Source organism: Fistularia commersonii, chromosome 4 (genome assembly GCF_037954325.1).
Source record: "Fistularia commersonii isolate RoL2024-O1a breed Wild chromosome 4, RoL_Fcom_v1.0, whole genome shotgun sequence".
Taxonomy (NCBI): domain Eukaryota; kingdom Metazoa; phylum Chordata; class Actinopteri; order Syngnathiformes; family Fistulariidae; genus Fistularia; species Fistularia commersonii.
Window position 1 is genome coordinate 8,623,155 of NC_141287.1, and position 21,248 is coordinate 8,644,402.

Consider the following 21,248-nt stretch of genomic DNA (forward strand, 5'->3'; position numbering starts at 1 on the left):
GTTAAGGACGCAAATTACTTGGTTTCTGCTTATACAACAGCCAGAACTGCAGCAGAACTGTCAACATATACAGACTATATAAGCAAGTCATACTTCTCAATGCCATGAAGTGGTCGCAAGTAATTCGTCAGGAGGCTCTGGAGGTCCTTTGAGTATTCTCTCTCTGTTTCCAAGATGTTCTGCAACACCTGCAGTAAAAGAACAATCTCAGCTTTGTCTGAATTGAAGGTTATCATAATGAAACAGAACCATTCATCCTTACAGGGTTTATCCACATAAAAACAGTCATGTCTTTAATCAATCCATTTCAGAAAGATGATATATTAAAACATTCATTTATTGTTATAACTACAATGTCAATCATTGCTAAAAATATAAAATCTTAGTGCACAAAAATGTGATAAGTCAGATTTTATGTGAAAGACCTACAGAACTGAATAAGGTCAAATCACATCATCTTTTTAAGAAAAACAGCTTGACTTTTCACAAGTAGCGAAAATCTGGTTTAAGTACCTACCAACCAGACATCCCCTTAATACCTATCCTTGTCAAGGAGTAATCCCAGCTGAAGGATCCTGCCTTCTAAGTATACAAGTGGGTTTCTTAATGCGTGTCTGTAGTGAGGACATTCAGCTGCAGAGTTTCATGTTTAGGTCTTGGTCTTCCAGTTGAAATGCATACTTACCAGGTTATAGTACGTCTTGCTAATTGCAGAAGTGTCAAAGCCTTTGGGTGGGCTTTTAAGCGTGCCAGACTTGGGGGACACTTGTTTGTCTGTGAGCAGCAAAAAAAAAAAATCTAGTAACTAAAATATTTCTGTTTAAATATATTTTTTCAAGTATGTGGTGTATATATAGGCATTAAATGAATTATTAACAACATAGAGAGCTGCATTCATATGAACAAATTGCTATGAAGTTGGGTGCTCATGAACATTCCAAGGTCATTCTGTAACAAAATTAACAACCAAATCGTGTCAGATATCATTACAATTAGCTCCAATTATCTTCCCCTCCCAACTCCACACATGCAAGCGGACAAACAGGTACATGCACACTCCCAGACAAAAATATAATTCCACCCAATTCACCCTCTTTGAAAGTGATATAATGCGATGTGGATTAATAAAAACAAGTATTCACTTAAGACCCCTTTAAGTGTTTATTTATCGGGGTTGAAAACAACATTGGCAGCATGTTGTGGAGTGGGAAAAAAATCAACTCAACAATTCAACAGAGAGCATGAAGATGGGATGCCAGATCTTGTGAGACTGATGCACTAAAACAATGAGGAGTATTGATCTAAGCTAATTCATTTCTCCTGATATGGGGGATGATTCTGTTTAGTTTCAGAATATTTGCAGTTTATGAGGCTCGAGAAAAACAGGTCAAACCTTTCCTTTAGCGACTATGCAGTAAAACACTGTGCTCAAAGTTACTTCTATTACAATAAATAGTACTTCTGGGTGCCTCCGGGGAGGGGAGATGGAAAATTAATGTGAGCACGGTTTTCTTTTTCTGTAATTCCAAATTACAGAGTTTGAGTGCTCGCTCTTATTAAAATCAATCGCATATCATTATGACAATCCCAAGAAACCGTCCATATTGTTTGTTAATTGGATCACTGATTATAATTACCTCAAATTATAATGAATAAAACAGTCTTAAATTATAATAAAGCCAGACAGGATAAATATTAAAGTTGTGAATGTCATCAACTGATGAATGTGTATTCTAATAGCAAGAAGAAATTTGACTTTAACATGATATAGATATTTGATATAGATATATATATATATATATATATAAATATCTTACAAAAGATAGCAAAAGCACCCACCAGAGCCTTTGATTTCACGGACATAGTTGCTAGGAAACCAGCCAGTCTTGCCATTGAGGTTCCCCTCCCACCAGCCACCATCCTCTTGACGAGTCACACTGATGATGTCACCCTTGGTAAAGGTGAGCTCATCCTCGTTTGTCTGCTGGAAGTTGAAACGTGCTTTCACCAGCAGCTGCTGTCCACTGTTTTCTGACATGTCCTGAGAAATAAGACAAGCAGCGTAATTGAGGAGGGAAAGAAGCAAAAGGTACGAGCAATTCTAAACATTTCCAGGCCATGGGGATAAAATATAGATATGAAGAGTTTTAAAAGACTTGCCATTCCAAGTTAGGGGAAATAACATCTTGGAAATGCAACCCTGATCACACAGCAGTCCCATTTTTTTTTTCCGAATTGTTGCTATTTTCCATAACATTTGACTTAAATTTTTGCTTTAGTTGCCAATTTTGCTGCTTCCTGCTGCCAAGATGTCTTACATCCTTCACCATCAGCTTTCATTGAAAATTCAGGCCTGCAGGCTTGCTTTGTTTCTTCATTGGTTTGGAATCGACTGGTTCATAGTGACTACACGATAGCACGGTCAGGAAAAAGGATACGTTTTGAGTTAAAGCCAACTCACAAGCAACAAATAACTACAGCCTAACTCAGGCTTGAGCTAACTCTTGGGCAACAGCTCACTCGGAGGTGACGCTTGACTGATGTCATTGCCAATTCCCAGGCGACTGCAAGCCTGACTCATGAGCTAAAGACCTGCATAAACTCCGCATAAGCAAGAAATTTGTTGGAAAGATGTAATTTGGTTCTCGCACTTCGGGTTGGGAGATGTGTTTTCAACACATCATCTAGGCAGCACTTTTTTCTTGTGTGGTGTTAGAGCACTATTTTATTATTGAGCAGAAATTTGTTATAGGCATTGTTAACAGGGAAAGGAAGAAGTGCTGACAATCCCACTTCTCCACTGGTGTAGAAAATTGTAGAACGATGAATGAAAGTATGAAAATCTATGTGACAAATCAAGTAAGGCATGAATGACATGAAATAAAGAAGAAAGAAAGAAAGAAGAAATTGGCCAATAATTCTTGGAAAAAGGTAGACAGGACGCTGTGCACAGAGGAGAGCGTGTGTAACGACAAATGTCATTACCTTCACCACAAAATCTGCAAAGGACAAACAGCTTGATCAGAAAACTAAGAGTGGCTGGAAATCAATCCTAGCACTGTACACCTGGTTGCAGTGGCTCGCTGGATATGATAAACACCATGAAAAGACCGCCAACATGACTGTTTCATTCTCTGCCATTGTCACCTTTGCTGTTGCTGCACTGTTGTTGTTTCTATCAGATTCCCTCACTTAGTGCACGTATGGGCGGGTGTCTGACCCTGAGTTTCTCACGAAGTATGACATGTCAACCTTTGTTCTTGTCACCTCAAGAAAATGACACATTTTTCATCTCTTGCAGTATGTAAAGGACTTAGGTCTCCTGTCAAGAAAAGGATTTAGGCTTTATGATGTTCATATGTGACAGCAAACCATCCATGACTAGTGTCACCTCCTGCAGGGCAGTTAACTCTCCCCTTCTCTACCTGCAGCCTCTTTTCAACTCAATTTCTTCTCTATCTTCAGAATCAATCAATTACTTGGTAATTATATTTATTGTCAAAACAAACCTGACCCATGATATCTGTTTTTCCAACTCTCAAAAATAAAATTGAAATCAATTAAGTAAACTAAAATCACAAAGTAGAATTGATAGCTGTCGTAGTGTCAGTAAACTCTTCACAAAAATGTAGAAATTAACCCCCAGCTCATTTTGTGTTAGGTATCTATTAATGCATCAAAAAGGGGATGGCATGGAGTATTATGCTCTTAAAATACAAAACTGTATTTTCAAACAAGATATTCACTGACTCAGAATTATTTTTGCCACTTTGTATTGTTCAACATAATGTGCCATTCATTAGTTTTGTTCATAGAGGCATTTACAAAACATGTTTTTCCTCATCTTTAAAAATGGCCCCAAGTTCTCTGACCAAAACTATTCTCTTAATAAAAGACCTCCAGTTCTAAAATGATATTGAGCTGAAAATGAATATCAGTATATCCAACAAAGGTACTGGGCCTTGACAAAAGGTCCTAGCTACAATAGACCAATAAAGCAAGGTAACTAATGTTAAGTGCTTTCATTAGATATTGCTAGAAAGTTAGAAATATTCAGAATTCAGAACGAAGAGCTGTACTTGGATGAAGTGGAGATTTAGTTCAGTTTATTTTCAAAAACACATATGATTTATTTCATTTGGCATGGTATCCTGTCTTCTGTCATTTCTTTTTTTTAACGACAAAAATCTGATATATTCCACAACTGTGCGGCTGGATTTGCAAATGTTAGCCTTACCAGACTGCGAAACTGGTTTTGAAGCAGTTTGGAGGATCGACCGAGAGATGTCTGAGAGGCCAGTGACTCAAAAGACTTGATGCGGTGCGCTGAAGAGTGTCGGGCACACACTGAATCACTGCCCACACCAATATCTAAGGGTGAGAGGGTAAGATGTAGTTACATGCTATCACAACCCACACATTACTCATGTGTCCTTTATAAAGAAACACATACGCGTCAAGCTGACAAATACAGCATATGCTTCGACTAACCTGCAGTCACTTTATTGAGAGCAACAAGGCTACTCAACACCTTCGAGAAGTTCAGTCCCAGCAGCAGGTCACTGGCCTCGAATGGCTGTGGATCAGAAAGGAAGAGATTCATGAATGTGAGTGCCAGGAAATCATTCATACCAGCAGAACCGTCGTCTTTATAAGTAAGCAGAAATTACAATTTGACCATCCTTAACTCCTGTTTGACAGTGGTGGGCAATTACAGGCTCAGCATGCACAGAAGCTTGCAGCAGCTACATGCCAACATAGGTTTCAGGCTATATATTTATCTTATTCTTGTCACTGTCACTCTATTTATATTGTCATTTAGTTCTGGTTGTTCATTTTTCACCCTTACTGTTCCTTTATGTTGTAGTTGTTGTTGTTGCTGTCTATTTATTCATTGATGTCTTGCTATCTTCTGTCTCTATATTTATATTCATATTTATTTCATTCTTTATTTTTTTTGCTATTACAACCACTGGAATTTCCCAAAAGGGAATTTCCCCTATGGGGATCAATAAAGTTTATCTTATCAATCTTGAAAATTCAACCTTTGTAAATAGCAAATGTTTTAATTTTTCCCTTGAGCTCTTTTCACTCAATTACTAATGCACAAATTGAAGGCGTGTACAAAACTTGGGGGTTGTCTTTTTTTCCCAAATGTACCCTTCATACTTACTTTTTACCTAAACTGTACAAATCAACTAAGAAGCTTTATTTACCACTATAACACCAACACCTATCAGTGGCCAGAAAACCAGCCCTGGAAATAGAACAGTCTGGCCCTTAAATTCTCCAAATCTTGTAATTACTCCACGTGGATATTTTCAGCCATGTTGTTGTTGTGTGCTGTTGGTATCTCTTGTCCACATGACTCTTCTAGAGCTGCAGATATTTCTAATATGCTCCAGTCACATGAAAAACACCAACAGGCCTAAAGACATGTTATTTCATTATGGTGTAGATATATTTGGAATCTATTGAACATACTCTATCTCGGAGGTCTTTATACGTACTGGCACATTGCAGGTTTGCCTTGGAATTAAATTCCGAACATTTCTGAGAGTGACCTAGCTGAGTAGTGTTTATATATCCTTTTACCGATCAGTTTGCAACATTTCTTTTTTTTTTTAAACAAAAAAATGTTGGGCTTTAACTTTTCAATTTTTTTGTTACATTTTACATGTACATTTTACATTTTGGAAGTCTCATTTTCAATTACATAAAAAATTGGAAAAATATGGTGAGGTATAAACCCCCATTTTTTTAGTGCCATAGAAATATAAAATTTGTGCTGTTTGACCCTTGCATAAAAAATACATGCCTGACAAAGCAATGTAAATTTTCTCACCATTTCAAAAACGGAAACTATATCTTTTAGGCTTCTTTAACACTATCTTTTATAAATGAACAGCATTTCACAAGCAACAATCAAAACATAAAGCGTCTGACAATTCTCATGAACTGTTAAAAATATTTCTCCATTTTGCAATTTGTTTAAAGTAACAAAAATATAGGATAATAATAGCCTTATCATTTAACCGCAAGAAGTGGAAGCAATGCCTAGGCATGTGAATGTGAGCGTGACTCTCTCGGTTTGTATGAATGGCAGTGATTGTATCTCTGTTGACTTTCTTTCCTGCATAACTGCTTGTTATTGGTTACTCTCGCTTCAGTGACATTGAAGATGAGTGACTGAGATATATGAGTCTTTCCCATCTTCCCCTCTGATTAAAGATATGCCTCAGAGGAATATTTGTATGACTATGTGTTTTAGGGAGTGTTATTTCTGGTAAATCCTTGTGATTATCTGTTGACAAGCTAGCACATGAGATTTCATGTGAAAATAAACTTCCTCAGGTAATTCTGTCCTTGGAGTAAAAATACAATCAACTCTTGATGTATTGAAAACGTCCTCTAACTCATGTAGTAGTAGTACTTTCATCAAAGCTAAAACAGTCCAATGAGGCATGTGTGATATGCAAAACTAAACAGATGTATTCTAATGAATAAAAAAAGTTAATATTTATCATTGGGAGTATAAAAGTACATAACCTGAGCCAGAGATCAGGTTTTGACATGGGGAAGGGCTACTTAATGTCACCCTTGAGTAGCATCCCATACTTAGTCAACTTTGTCATGGGACTGAGGAAAATAGATCCGCTGGGTTTCACCCTGTTCTTTCTTTATCTTACAATCTTTTCAAACATGCAGCTCAAACCTGAAATTACCTGGCCTTTACCAAGGTTGTCTGTTTGTTTAAAGTAAAGTAAAGTGAATCAGTCTTTGACTCAAACCTCAACAGATTTTTCATCTATTGATGAGAACTAATGCCCAAAAAGGAGTTTTAAATTGTTAGGATCGCAAATTGCCAGGAGTTCAATCCTTCTCAACAGGAAACAACATTTTCTATGATGAGGTGGATAAGCCCACTTTTGTTGCACTTGAATAAACAGTAGTTTATATAGTAAAGGAATAAAAAGAACCGTAAACCTTTTGTCACCAATGCTTCAAGTAGATCCCTGCCTTATGAATAAAACCAGGAGTAACAGTCAACAGTTGAGCCTTCATGATTCCAGGTCAATGGGATTAATAAAATTGTGGTAATGGCTTCATTATCACTTGACCCTCTTCTTTTTCTGCGGCTCACATTTATTTTCAAAATGACTTGTTATAAGGATAGGGGTTAAAAACCCAAACGGATATAATCTGACGCTAATGTTTTTTAAATCTGAAGGTTTACCAAATGCTTACACAGCATGAAAAACTGGATTATTTGACTCCTGAAATGTTGATCGATGCATCCTGCCACCTACTATCAGAACACCATCTTCGATGAATGATGCCACCAGATAAAAGAGGGGCTTCATTAAATCGACTACGCGTCCAGAAGCATGGTAAGCTCTTGACAGAAACTTTGTTTGGTTGAAATAAATAATCTTCAAATCTGCTTAAACTACTCAACTTAGAGAGAGGAATAATCTACAAAGTGAAACATAAAAAAGTTTCTCGTTTCTCTTTCCACCTCTATTTGGATTTTCTCCATCTTGCCATTAACTAAAAGCGTTTTAACTGTGCTGCCCAGAGCTTATGGCAAATCTTCTCTGCCAAATAAGTCTTGTCTTGTGATGCAAGTCATAGCCTTTGGAAAAAAAACAAAGGACAGCATTTGGAGGTCTAATCAACTGTGTTGGATGAGGATCTGGATCTTTATCTATATCAATATCTTACTAACATATGTCAGGCAATGAAAGTACAGTATTTAATCAAGGCCCCAAGGAAAACAATTATAATTCATCCAAAAGCACAACATCTTCAGTGCACCTCCAGCCCAGCTTTTATTAGAATTTAAAGTTTTGATGCTACAGCTCGTGCTTTGAATTCCAAACCACATGAAATTACTGATATTTTTAACATGTTTCCTTTCCAGGTTTTATGCTCTCTGAGCTGCAATATCTCCATAATTTAGGATCAGGGTTGCATTTTTCTTTAGAGGAAAGCTGATATTATGATGAACATTAACCAGCTTTACTGCCCATGATACCAAATCCATGAGTAGTCTACAGTTAAACATTTCCTCCTTCCTGGTTAACTGTGACTCACAAAAATTAGACATCATTCACTGCTAAGTGTATTCTACCAATTAAAAATTAATCAAATAATACCAGTACTGCTACTATCCCTTTTTGTACTCTATTCCATAACTACATACAAATAAACTATATAGGTTTTGAAGTGTTCAAAGCAACTGGTTCCCTGTTACTATAAAGGACCCCTACGTCTCTACTGCTTTAAATACAATTGTTCCTGAAAGTCTTATACCTGCATGAAATTTGTGATAGTGGACATTTCACAGATATTGTCCTCCTCAATGTGTTGCAATTATTGTCTAGATATTTCTGTGTGTGAAGTCTTGCTGGAGTTCCAAGAGGTTGTTTTTCCAACAAATCATGGACCTTTAATCCTCTTACAACATGTGTCGGTTCTTCTATTCCTACAGTATATAGCAAAAAGTTAACTTTAAATAACTTCATTTTGTATTAAGATTCCTTATCAGAACTTCTGAACAGAAAATTCGTTTACTGCAGAGACTCAAAAATAATATAATTTTTGACCATTCAATTGCCCCTCACAGACATGAACTTAAATGGATTAAACTGCAGACCTTTTTCATGACCAGATTCAACAACAGGTTTCGGCCTCTGTTGTGGTGGAGGAATTCAAATCTGTTTGTTTTCTCCTTCATTTCTTCACCAGCAGCCAGTAAACTGGGCTTTTTCATTAGAAAACAGAGACGTATTTTAAAATGAAGGTGAGCCTTTTTCACCACCCTTTTCTGGAAAATTCCTGTCACAGGTATCTTGCACAAAGTCATTGATTGAAGGAATTCAAGAATATTCAAACGCAAGCAAACGGCTTACTTTCCTGATTACTTACTTTCATTAACTTGCGCGTGTATTTGGCAAACCAAGACAAGCAATAATCGCCAGCATATCTACTAAGCTAACTTAAGCTCTGAACATACTGTAGCTGTTCTTTCTCCCTCCCTTCTCTGTTTCCAGCATTTTAGAAGGGTTCTTGTAAATAAATTTGCTCAATAGTTTCTATATGTATTTCATGCAATGGAAATTTATTTTAGCAACCACTGAGGAAAAGGAATCTATCCTATCAAAATTAAGTGCCACTTGAGTGCCTTTCCAAGACAAGCAGGAGTAATTGTTGTTCAGGCTCAAAAGTGTTTGGTCAAATGTGGGCTGTGTTTAGCCACTTTCAGTATGCATATGCTGGCATCAGGGTACCAGCACATTCGGCCTGCCACGGAGTAACTGCTCAAAGAACATACGATGTCTCAATCCAATTCTCAAATGCCTTCATAAAGCAACCACAAGTGGACTGCCACTCACATCTTGGATATCTGTCAGTGGGAGAGTAGGCACTGCTTGATTAAAAGTTTGGTAATCTCATTTGGGGTGCCACAACACTAACCAGATCACCCATACCAATAACACTTTTAACTTTAATGCGGTTACATTTACCAACCATAGCATTTATCTGAAATACCTGCTCTCCTACCTGGTACTCTGCTGTGCACAAATCCGCTCAATTGGCTTCTGCAGGCAATTCTGGGTTCTCTTTTTCTGCTTTCAATAATGTCTCTTGTTTTTGTGGCTATTTCTGCTTTCATACTTTTGTAAATGTGAAAAGTGCCGCCCATTTGGCCTCTGGATTAGGTTCAGTAGAGAATGTGGTTGAAGAAACATGGAAGCAGAACAGCTTTAAAATGAAGGACAGACTTCTTATGTTACCTCTTCAACGACTCTTTAAGCTTCCTCCCACTGACAACGAACTGCTTTAATACCACTTTCGTCCAGTGAAAACAAACTGTGATAAATCAGTAGCCTGTGGCTCAAAAACTTCACCTTATTATATTATTATTAGTATTATATCGTAATTTTTTTTCAACTCACAAAACTTCACAGTTATCTTTTAAAAGACTGGATTATTTTTTCTATCATCATTCACAGGAGTGATCATTTTCCAAAGTCCTATGAACTGGTTTCAGCTTCACAAAGTGGCCTTCCTGTAAGCTTCAGTACTCTTCATAAAGGCTTCTATATATGCCTTTCGTTCAAAATGAAAATGTTGTGGCAACTTCTTGATTGAGATTAATGTAAACTACCAAGCTAGCCCTCGCTATATAAACTTTAAGTTAACAAATGTTTAGAAATAGTCACAGGATGTAACAAAGCTAATAAGCTTTCCAGTAGAGCATGTTATTGCACTGCGATTGGATTTCTTACGATGAACTGACGGTCGATGAAATACTGAAATGCATCCTGCATTGAACATCTGTAGCACAACTAAACTGAAAAATCTGTAGTCTTACTCGAGGTTCTATTCTCCGATGGGGAGCGACACAATATACAATTCAAAAAAACTTGTTTAACAATTTCTTGTGACCCTCACTTAGGTCTCAAAATACTGCCAGAATTAAGGTAAAGTCACATAACCTATAGTATACATCCTGTTTTTTGAATGCCGTGAGTCAATTCCCTTGAATTACATGAATCTTAAAAAGCGGCAAAGACGAATGGAACACGGTACAATTATTGAAAAAAATATCAGTACAGAATGACATTTTTCAATAGTTACCTAAAATAAACTAATTTCCTCTACAATTAAAGTTTTTGTTTTATTCATTTGAAAATATGAAAAAATAAATAATATAACAAACAATAGTTTTGTGCAATGTGGCTTTGACACTTAACTTTTCTTTCTCATTTGAGTATTCGCAAAATATTGATATTCTGATCAACCCGTGCGTGACTTTAATAGGTTGCCCATTAGCAGAAAATTCATCAGTGTCTTTGCACTAACATTAACAATAATGTTCATGAAAAATTCATTAGACATTTCTGCCAGGCATTAGCAGCGGATCCAGCCACTAACAGCAGGCTGTGATCACACAGCAACACCTTTTTGTGACTCAGCAGGCAGAGAGCAAATTGCTTCACACTTTTTGTGACTGAGTGAATGAGCATTTACCTGCATGTGGTATTACAAATAACTAGCCTTCTTCAATGCATGCAGTGGGATAGAAACCTATAGAACGGACAACAAAGGTTTCTTGACCTACATCCATTTTTTTTTAAATATCTACCGAGTCCTTGGGTGATGACAAAACAAAATATGTAACAGCAGTAGCTGTAAGCCCATTATAAATTATGATGCTTTATAACTTATAGCTCATATCTAAATGCAAATCACAGAATTCACAGCAAATTCTACACATTCAAACTGAGCTCATCATATAATGGTTATTAATACCCCAGATGAGGACAGAGGTTGATTGGCTGAACATATGACCAGTCACATTGGAGTATGTACATAGCGTCAGATTTTACTGACATTATTTTAGTACCGTGAAATATATTTGAACTCCAGAGATGGATGCTGAATCACCTGATAACATTTTAAAGCTAAAAAAAAAGAGACAGATTAACATTTTTATTCAATACTTTAAACTAGGAAAATCTTTGCTTAAGCTTGGACACTGGCTTAGACAGACCTTTCCACAATGCAGTTAGATGAACGAATTGAGACTTCTATTTTTTATGATTACTAATACAGTAATTGTAATAAAATGCATTGCAGTGGGGTTGATACAGCAACCATGAACAGAGCTGTAAATAAATGCAGTAAGTGAACATGAACTTGATAGTGAGACTAGAGTGAAATATAATTAGGAATAAGGCCAGTGGAAACGTAGTATTTACCTGCTTTTTCACAAACACATTACCATCATCTACTTGCTATTGGAACTCACTTCCCTTTACTGAATACAAATAACTTGTTCCATTTTATTTTCAAAAAATAAAGAGGTCAAATTGTCAAGGAGGAAATCAATTGCTCAGTAGGTTTTTCAATAATGTGGTACTGGTCACGTTCCCACAGCTATAAAAGTGCAGCTAAGCGTGGCTGAGAACAATTCCGATTCTGTTGTTGATGACCCCGAATGTTTCATGGCAGCACACTTGTGATCAGAACACGAGCTCACACCAAAGACATTTATTGTGAATTTGCCATGACTCAGCCGTAGACAACAATCAGAGGTGAAATTCATTGGGAACTGAGACGACACACCTCAAACATTATGACTATTGGTTAAGGTACTATGCTTTAAGCCTCAGTCTTTTCTCACTGTAAAAAAACTTAACATGCAAGATCCCCGCTTAATTGTTCTTTACATCTATGTAAGTGAAACCATGAAATTATGTGAAATCACGCTCATTTCTTTAAAAAGCCTACGACAATAACAGGTGCCAAATCATGACCAGCACTTTAGTATATGGCCCATATGAATATAATTTGCACAATACAGTTAAAGGCTCAGTTCTGAAAGTGTGATGTTCATAAACTAGTGACCCTCAATGCATCCAATTTATGATATTTAACAGATTGTGAAATACCTTTACTCTTGCGCATCTGTTTGCTATCAATGTTCTTACTATTCTACTTAAAAAGCTTGCTAACAACAGCTTATCGTGTAATGTGATAACAATGAGCGACAAATCTTATATTTACTAAAGGACCTTTTAGGCTTACCAATGCAGCTTATGTCGTCCGGTATAAAAGCTGACACCGCTGATCTACAACAGAAATCTAAATATCGTATGGTGCGTGATAGCCAACAATTTTCTGATGTTGCGGTGTGTGCACAGTTAACAAAGCCAGTACATTTCTAGCTTTGGACTAGGCAATTTCTGGATTTCGGTCTGGAGAAAATTATTGCAGCACAGCCTATGTCTTATGTTTCTGGGTCAAAGGCTTCAGCCAGAAACTGACTGTGAGAGGATTTGTAACTAAATATGAGTAGCCCTGAAATTAAGTTAATCTTCTATGCCCTAAAATTGGAGGATATTGTCTAAAACTGGCCACAGTCTCCATACGATAGAGATGTTTTAATCCAAACTGCTTGAGTAAGAATGGCTGTAGACACAGTGGCTTTCTGACTATTTTATTTTAAATAGCCTTTAAATTTTCATAGCAGCAAACTACAATGCTGGACATACGGATCTGTGTTAGTGTGGTGGAAGTCAGGAGGGAGTCTCTCTTGTGGACCAGAGGGGTCACAACAACCTAATAAGTCTTTCCCATAGCCAAATACATGTAAGGTTAAGGGTCACTTACAGCAGCATCAAACTGTTACTGAGAGTCTCCTGGGAAGCAGTATCAACCCAGACCTCATAATAATACACCCTGTTGAAATGTCCTATTGAAAGATATAAACACATTGATGCTCATCCAGATGCCCGAATCAACTTCACTAAAAAAGAGCTTGGGGCTGCAAAAGCACACAGCATCTATCCGTCAGTGTTTCTCTGGTGAGCAGCAACTGTTCTAATCTGCAGCCACAGCTACCTGGGGTCGGAGCCAGCAGTGCTCGGGGCTCTGGACACAATCCAGCTTCGCTCCACAGATGGCAAATAGCAGAACTGCCAAGAACCGAGCGATCTATAATCCTGCGCTCGTTTGGTTCTTTAAAAAAAAAAAAAGTCACAAATTAGAAGACTCCAGTTTCAGCAAACTCGATGTAGCCTGGTATATGGCAGAATTAACTTTGGCAGAGAAGACAGGGTTCGGAGTCAGATGTCGATAAAATAGGATATTGGAAGAGTTGCTGCTGAGGGAACCACAATTAATTGATCATCACAACTGCAGGAACCTTGTCCTGTACTGAGCAGAAACAATGAAGTAGATGAGGATGCCCCCGGCTTCCTAGGCAATTCATAATCGCCAAACTACTTAAAACGACAGCACCACGTCTCGTCCCATCTCGATCTCTTGTTCGGCGGCTTGAGATTCGGTTGAGGGAGGCAACACGGAGGAACACTGAGTTGCATTGTCAGGCTAGAGAGGTTCAATGGCCCCTCTATGCACTGGTCAAATCACAGCCTTACCCAGGACACTATCCTTAATTTGCTTGTACCACACTGTTGTTTTTATTCTTATTCGTCAGTCCAACCTGTATAAGCTTTCGGGTGGGGCCTCATCAAAGGGCATGTTAAGACTTTGTACCATGTAAGACTGTAATGACCAAGTTAGAACAAAACCTAGTTCTAGCCCTCAGAGCTGCAGCTGGTTTGTGCGTGAAAGCGGCCCATTCAGGGACTCGTCCCGGCCACTGGTGACAATGAAGCCACGCATCTGCCGGAGGACAAAGCTCTGCATTAATTCAAAAGTGTCAACATTGGATCGGCGCATCCAACCACGTCAATGGCAGGCAGGATATTGCTAACAAGCTAGAATAAATTAGCTTCGCTCATCCAAATCGATTGATTTGACCCAAATCGCTGCAGAAGCGTGGCCCCGCGGCAAAGCGTGCTTCCAGCCCGACGACGGGTGATTGTTCCCCGGCTGCTCGCTGGCTCCTTCGCCCAGTGCGCGTCGGCTCTACGAGCCCATTGTCTCCGGCGGCGGCGCCTCCTTCGGCGCTCCGTGTCAAAGTGCTCCGGTTTCGGATGCGAACACGCGGGACGAACGCGATTACGGATCCTTACCTCGACGCGGAAAGACGTGCAGCCTTTGAGGAACTCCTTTATGTTGCACAGACATTCGCCGTCGTTCCTCGGCTCTGGGTAAACCTGGGAGACACGACGAGGAGACGGCGGTTAAGACACAAACACGCACACCGTTCCACGCCACGGACTGTCGTCTCGCCGCTCGTCCGGGGACTTTAACAAGGGGAAAATGAACCAAAACAAAACTATTTAGTTCCACAACAACAACACGCAGGCGGCGGGACTGGCTGTGACACCACGGAAAGCTGAGCTCAAATCCCGCAGCAGGGAAGTGGAAGAGGCTGGAGGGTCGGAGTGAGGAAATGACGTTGACAAATAGGGATCCCCACGCACGGAGAGTGGGTTATATAACCTTCTGCTACGACGTGGATTGTCTAGGGGGAAATACTTAAGAGTGTTTAAATAAAGTCAGTGGGCATAATAATGCAACTTGAATATCTTTAGTGCGGATTCAAATAAAAGTTCATCATATAGACTTGGCCCACAAGCCAAAAAAAAGACTAATCCTATAGTATAATCCTACCCAGTGTATAATTTAAGACCATGCATAACTTGTGGGGTTTTTTTTGTACAAAAAAAGGTTTTCAGTGTTTTCCTTGAGAGAGTTGCTGTATCAAAATATGTCCTGTACTACCTGAATGTTGAGTTTTATACTATAAAACTACTACTATATTTGATATTTGGTCTATTGTGGGTTTGTTGGTGTGTAACTATTGCCGTTTCTGGCCAGGTTCCTTCTCTTAATTTGAGGATATTATTGTGAATGATGGGCGGTATGGTGGCGCAGTGGTTAGTGCTTCAGAACCCTGGTTCGGTTCTGACCAATTTGCATGTTCTCCCCGTGTCTGCATGGGTTCTTTGGTTTCCTCCCAAAACATGCAGGTTAATTGGAAAAAAATTGGGAAAATTTTCCAGAATGATTGGTTGTTTGGCAATCAGTCCAGGATGTACCCTGCCTCTCGCCCGATGACAGCTGGGAGAGGCTCCAGCATCCCTTGCGACCCTGAGTGCAGGATAAGCGAAAGAAGATGGATGGATGGATTGTGACTGATGTAGTTTTACAAAGTGGTCCAGGATGTACCTGGTTACAGGATTACAGGATCGAGCCTCAACCCTGTCTGAAGGATAAGTGATACAGATGATGGATGGTTGGTGATTTGGGACTCTTTTTTTAACCTAAAGATCCATCCGCAAAAAGATAAAATGTAAATGCATATGCATGCAGGACTACACACTAATAGAATCCTAAATGTTTTCAGTTACTGCCCGGAACTGACCATGGATTGTTTGGAAGTAAGCGCAGTGAAATTCAAATCAAATGAAAATATTTATAAAATGAAATATATGAATCTTCTGCCGTTCTGTTTATCAGAGATATTTTACAACTTTCATCTATATTTTCTCTATTTTCAACATTTCTAAATGCATGTGTTCAACAAAATATTTTACTTTGATCAGTATAATTTTTCTCTCTTCCCCTCTCATTTCGGCAAGGGTTTGAAACAATGGAAAGGGGGTTGATGAAGCATGTTAAGGCGAGATTCTAATTACATGTCATTTATAGATTGGACCAATCAAACATAGTCTGTATGACATTATTCACAAATTCACATTCTATCGTTTCACACATTTGAGAGGATCCCCAATGCTGGAGTTGGGGCGAATCGTCCCATCCAGCGAAACGCCTCAGGACCTGCTCCAGTCTCAGAGCGTATTTGGCTGTCGGTGGCCTCCCTGCTGCCCCCTCTGTCCCCTTACATATGTTATCCTTCCACCACCTTCCCTGTCTGACCCCGAGGTCCTCCCCAGCACCTGACACACAGTTTGTTACCCTATGGAATAACACTTTTGGGCACACTATTTAACAAGTAGAAGTATATTGTATTTTATGTTATCTGCCTATTTTAGTCATAAATGAGAGAAAAACTCTGTCCTTGGAACCTCTGCTGAATGAGTCTGTGGTATTTTACCCACAAGCTAAATGTCCATAAGAGTTGATGTTATCACTGGCATCTCAGCAGTATGTAATATCTGCTTCGCATCTCCTTCTTTCTTCAGGAAATTATCATCTGGGCTGTATAACTTTGTAGAGCAAGTGTCACATCTCTGGGATGTAATGGACCTCACAAGAGTTGTGCACTGACTGGACTCCGGGAACTCCTATATTGTGTCAAACACTACCAAGAGATTGAGGGGTGGCTTGGGTTCAGTTGGGCGCTGTGTGGCTGGACAGTTACTGTTTTCATCTCCACCTTCAGATGGGAAGTCTCATTTGGCCAAACCTTAAAACCTAAATAGCTCTTGATGGGCTGATTTTACCCTGCAAAAGAGTTACATAAACAGCTTATTTAACCATAGTTCAAATGGTCACACTTTGATGTCAGTTGTAGATAAAACTGAAAATCATAGGGAAGATGTTTTCTATTAGCAGTTTTAATGGCACTGGGGGGAGTGATGTCTAAGAATAAACATGCCATTACAGCACAGAGATGACAAGATATAGATTATATGGAGAAAAACCAGTCAACAACCAAAGATCACTGAAAACTCTTGTGTTTTCCATGTCCCTATGATCTAATGCGATGATGATGATGATGAAAAACATGAATATTAATAGGGAATATATGATAACCAGTTGAATAAATAACAGAGGTATAAGTGATGAGAATCTGGTTTTGAGCAAGATAGTGTCCTATGTATAGAAATGGGATTATTTTGGAAACTATCACGTGGAGGTAAAATTACAGGGGATCTCGTTATTTGTCAGGTATGAATCGTTTCTTTTATACTTGATGCTTTTGCTCTGGGTCAGAAAGAAAGGGGGGAAGCCCATCAAAGCGAGGAGTGGGGCGCATCTCTCTACGAGGGGTTTGCAAAACCCCCCCAAAAAATACGGCGTCTCTTTTCAGGAAAGAAAAAACATTGCATCCCTTTAGGTGACAGTCTTAAACTGGCCGTTGCTTTGCAGTTGACAGACACAAACACTGCGCTGTTCCTTTAAAAGGGGAGGGGGTCCACCCGTGGCTGTGTGCGCCTTTGCAGTCAATGGCGGCCCACGGTCTGTGTACAGATAACACTCAACCCACGGCTGATCTCACTGTGTGAAAAATACACGGACACTAGGATCACACTGGCCAGGACACAAGGGCTTTTGATCCGGACTTTCCCAACCCCAGATCTTTAAGGCTGTTTTGACATCCCGCGTTCAAACGCATCGGATGAGGCCTTCGTTATTAAGACCATAAAGTATCTGGTAAAATAATATAAACAACAATACATCATTTTGCCGTGGGTGATCTGGGTTAAGAGCAGAGAGAGACGCACTGACAGACAGACGCGGCCGTTCCCTCAGACAATAACCCGGGCTGTCGTGACCTACAAAAGGAATCGCCTCATGGACCAGTGGGCAGAGAGAGAAGCCAGACAACAAACCGCGCCGGTTTCACGGATATGGGCTGCACACAGACACGCCGACGTTATGCAGAGGCGGGGGGTGGAGGGTGGCAGGGGGGGGAAGGGGGTTATTGCCCTTACTTTCTCCGTGGACCCCGGGCTGAGCCGCTCCAACAGTCTGCACAAGACCACCCCATCTTTCAAGGAGGTCTGCAGAAATGCCTCCGGATCCGAGATGGTCTTCTTTGGCGATTCCAGAACCCCGAGAGTGATCAACCATGTAACCGTCTGTTCCGCAGAATTCATGTCCAGTCACAACGGATCCGACTCAACAAAAGCAGGCTGTGCGGATTTTCCTTCCCAGCTCCCCCGGCCCGGTCAGGCTGTCATCCGCGCCTCACAACACACGCCTATTCATTCCTGATGAAAAAAAAAAAGATGATGCTTGGGAGGGGAGAGGCAGCGGGAAAGCCTCCACCTCGGCTGGAAATTCAGCAGGTCCGGTTTCCTCCCTCGGATGGTGTGTTTTCTCCCTTCCAACCTGGCAAGCTGTCAGATGCGGTCGGTTGTGATGTGTTCAGGCAGCGAGCTGCATACATGCGCATCGCAGCCGCCAACCGCCCGTCCATTGGATGACATCACATCAGAGGGACAAGCCAGATCAGCCAGTTGTTAGGGCACTTCGGAATAACATGAATAGGCTTCTTTTCAGCGTGGCTTTGCATTTCCTGCTCTTTTATCCGTTGATAATAACCACGCCACGGGCTATCCGTAGTTATGTGCTATATGCGGGGATGTTTTCTTGTTCTGTTTTTTTTTTTTTTTTGTGTGTGTTGCTGGAAAGGCCTCGATGCAGGAGAGCAGAGAAATGTCTTTCAGTAATGTCACTGTCTTCACGTTACCCCTAATGTGACAAAAGGTGCATGCAAGCAAGGGAAACTTGAGCTGCAGGAACCTGAAATAGCACACTGCTGCACACTCACTGCTCACTGTTTGGGGCTCTATACCTTAAGAAATAGGATAAATAAGAGGGACACGTTATTTATGACACATAAAGAGCAAAAAAATAATCACAACTGAATGATGTATTTTGGATTGACTTTCAGTGGTGCAAACAAACAGTGGATCCAACAAATGAAAAGGACATTAAGGTGTTGAACACATGAATATTGCTCAATGTGGTTTATAATTAAGCAGAGATGAGGATGCTGATGTTGATGAGTGATGAGGGTGGATAGGATCAGGATTTAGTCCATCAGAGGGGCAGCACATGTTAGATGTTTCAGAGATAAGGTCAGAGGGGCCAGGCTGAGATGGTTTGGTCCTGTATAGAGGGGGGATAGGGAATATTTTTGTAAAAGGATGCTGGGATTGGAACTGCCAGGCAGGAGGTCTAGAGGAAGACCAAAGAGAAGATTCATGGGTGTATGAAAGAGGACATGAAGTTAGTTGACGTGTTAGCTGTGAGAGAGGAGGATACAGAGAATAGGGTTGGCTGGGGGAGTTTGATTCACTGTGGCAACCCCTGAAGGGAAAAGCAGAAAGGGAAAGAAGAAATTAGGTTAACACTTTGCCATCTATCCACCCATCCATCTTCTCCCGCTTATCCGGAGTCAGGTCGCGGGGGCAGCAGCCAAAGTAGTGAGGCCCAGACCTCCCTCTCCCCTGTCACATGGTCCAGTTCCTCTGAGGGGACCGCAAGGCGTTCCCAGGCCACCATGGAGACATAGTCTCTCCAGCGTGTCCTTGGTCTTCCCCGTGGTCTTCTCCCAGTTGTACATGCCCGCAATACCTCCCCCAGCAGGCGTCCAGGAGGATCCTGACCAGATGCCCGAGCCACCTCATCTGGCTCTTCTATGCAGAGGATCTACTCCGAGCTCCTCCCGGATGACCAAACTTCTCACCCTATCTCTAAGGGACAGTCCGGCCATCCTGTGGCCGAAACTCATTTTGGCCGCTGTATCCATGATCTCGTTCTTTCAATCACTACCCACAGCTCGTGACCATAGGTGAGAGTGGGAACACAGATCGACCGGTAAATTGAGAGAGTCTCCTTTTGGCTCAGCTCTTCTTCACTAAGACAGACCGTTACAGAGTCCAGATTGCTGCAGACGCCGCACCGATGAACCTGTCGATCTCTCGCTCCATCCTTCCCTCACTTGTGAACAAGACCCGAGATACTCGAACTCCTCCACTTGGGGCAGGAACGCTTCCTTGACCCGGAGTGGGCATTCCACCCATTTCCGGTTGAGCACCATGGTCTCGGATTTTGTGTTGCTGATCCTCAGCCCGGCCGCTTCACACTTGGCTGCTAACCGTTCCAGTGAAAGCTGGAGATCATGGCCTGATGAAGCCAACAGAACCGCACCGTTTGCAAAAAGCAGAGATTCGATCCTGCGGCCACCAAACCAGATCCCCTAAATGCCCTGTCTGTGCCTACAAATTCTGTCCATAAAAGTTATTAACAAAAGTGGTGACAAAGGGCAGCCCTGGCAGAGTCCAACTCTCACCAGAAACGGGTCCTACTTACAACCGGCAATGTATACCAAGCTTCGACACCGATAATACAGGGACCAAACAGCTCGTATGACGGGGCTCAGTACCTCACACTCCGAGAGCACCCCCACAGTATTTTCCACGGGACGTGGTTGAATTTCTTCTTCAGACCCACAAAACACACGTAGACTGGTTGTGCAAACTCCCATGTCCCCTCAAGGACCCTGCCGAAGGTATAGAGCTGGTCCACTTGTCAGGGTTTCACACCTGACCCCAATTTGTAATCGGCGCCAGCTGCAGCAGATGCCGCTTATCAAGATCCCTTTAAAGGGCAGCGGCACGCTCTGTGTAACCTCTGACCCCGTCCCGTCCGAGGTCCCGTCCGCAGTCCCGCCTGCAACCCGTCCTGGTGAGACCCAGCCCTTTGCAACTCTGTTTCGGGGCCCGGGGTTTACCAGCGACACCCTACCTGCCGTTTCAATGCGCTTTTGATCTAGATTTCTGCTCTGTGGTGTGGTTCCCTGCCCAAGTCCACCCCGCGTCACGTGACACCACTGCTCCACAACCAGGGCAAAAACCACACTGGTCCTCCTGAATCCGAGGTTCAGCGACCCATCGAACCCCCTTCTCCAGCACCGCTGAATAGACCTTAACAGGGAGGCTGAGGAGTGTGATCCCCCTGTAGTTGGAGCACAGCCTCCGATCCCCTTTTTTCAAAGAACTGTGGCCTAAGGTGTGTTGGTGCCAAGTGCACATATGGACCCCTTTATACCTGAACATGGT

General features: G+C 41.1%; 1 protein-coding gene across 4 annotated transcripts in view; it reads right to left on the reverse strand.

Annotated features, from left to right (window-relative positions):
- arhgef7a (Rho guanine nucleotide exchange factor (GEF) 7a) overlaps positions 1-18,603 on the reverse strand; it is a 32,276-nt gene extending 13,673 nt beyond the window's left edge. For all 4 annotated transcript variants that reach the window (XM_086145098.1, XM_086145097.1, XM_086145100.1 and 1 more), the window contains exons 1-7: positions 18,111-18,603; positions 14,556-14,639; positions 4,492-4,576; positions 4,238-4,371; positions 1,840-2,041; positions 686-774; positions 94-188 (exon numbers count right to left, since the gene is read on the reverse strand). In XM_086145098.1, coding sequence (XP_086001224.1) covers positions 94-188; positions 686-774; positions 1,840-2,041; positions 4,238-4,371; positions 4,492-4,576; positions 14,556-14,639; positions 18,111-18,275 — 854 coding nt within the window. In that variant the 5' untranslated portion in view covers positions 18,276-18,603. The remainder of the gene's footprint in view (positions 1-93; positions 189-685; positions 775-1,839; positions 2,042-4,237; positions 4,372-4,491; positions 4,577-14,555; positions 14,640-18,110) is intronic.
- Positions 18,604-21,248: the final 2,645 nt, after the last annotated feature.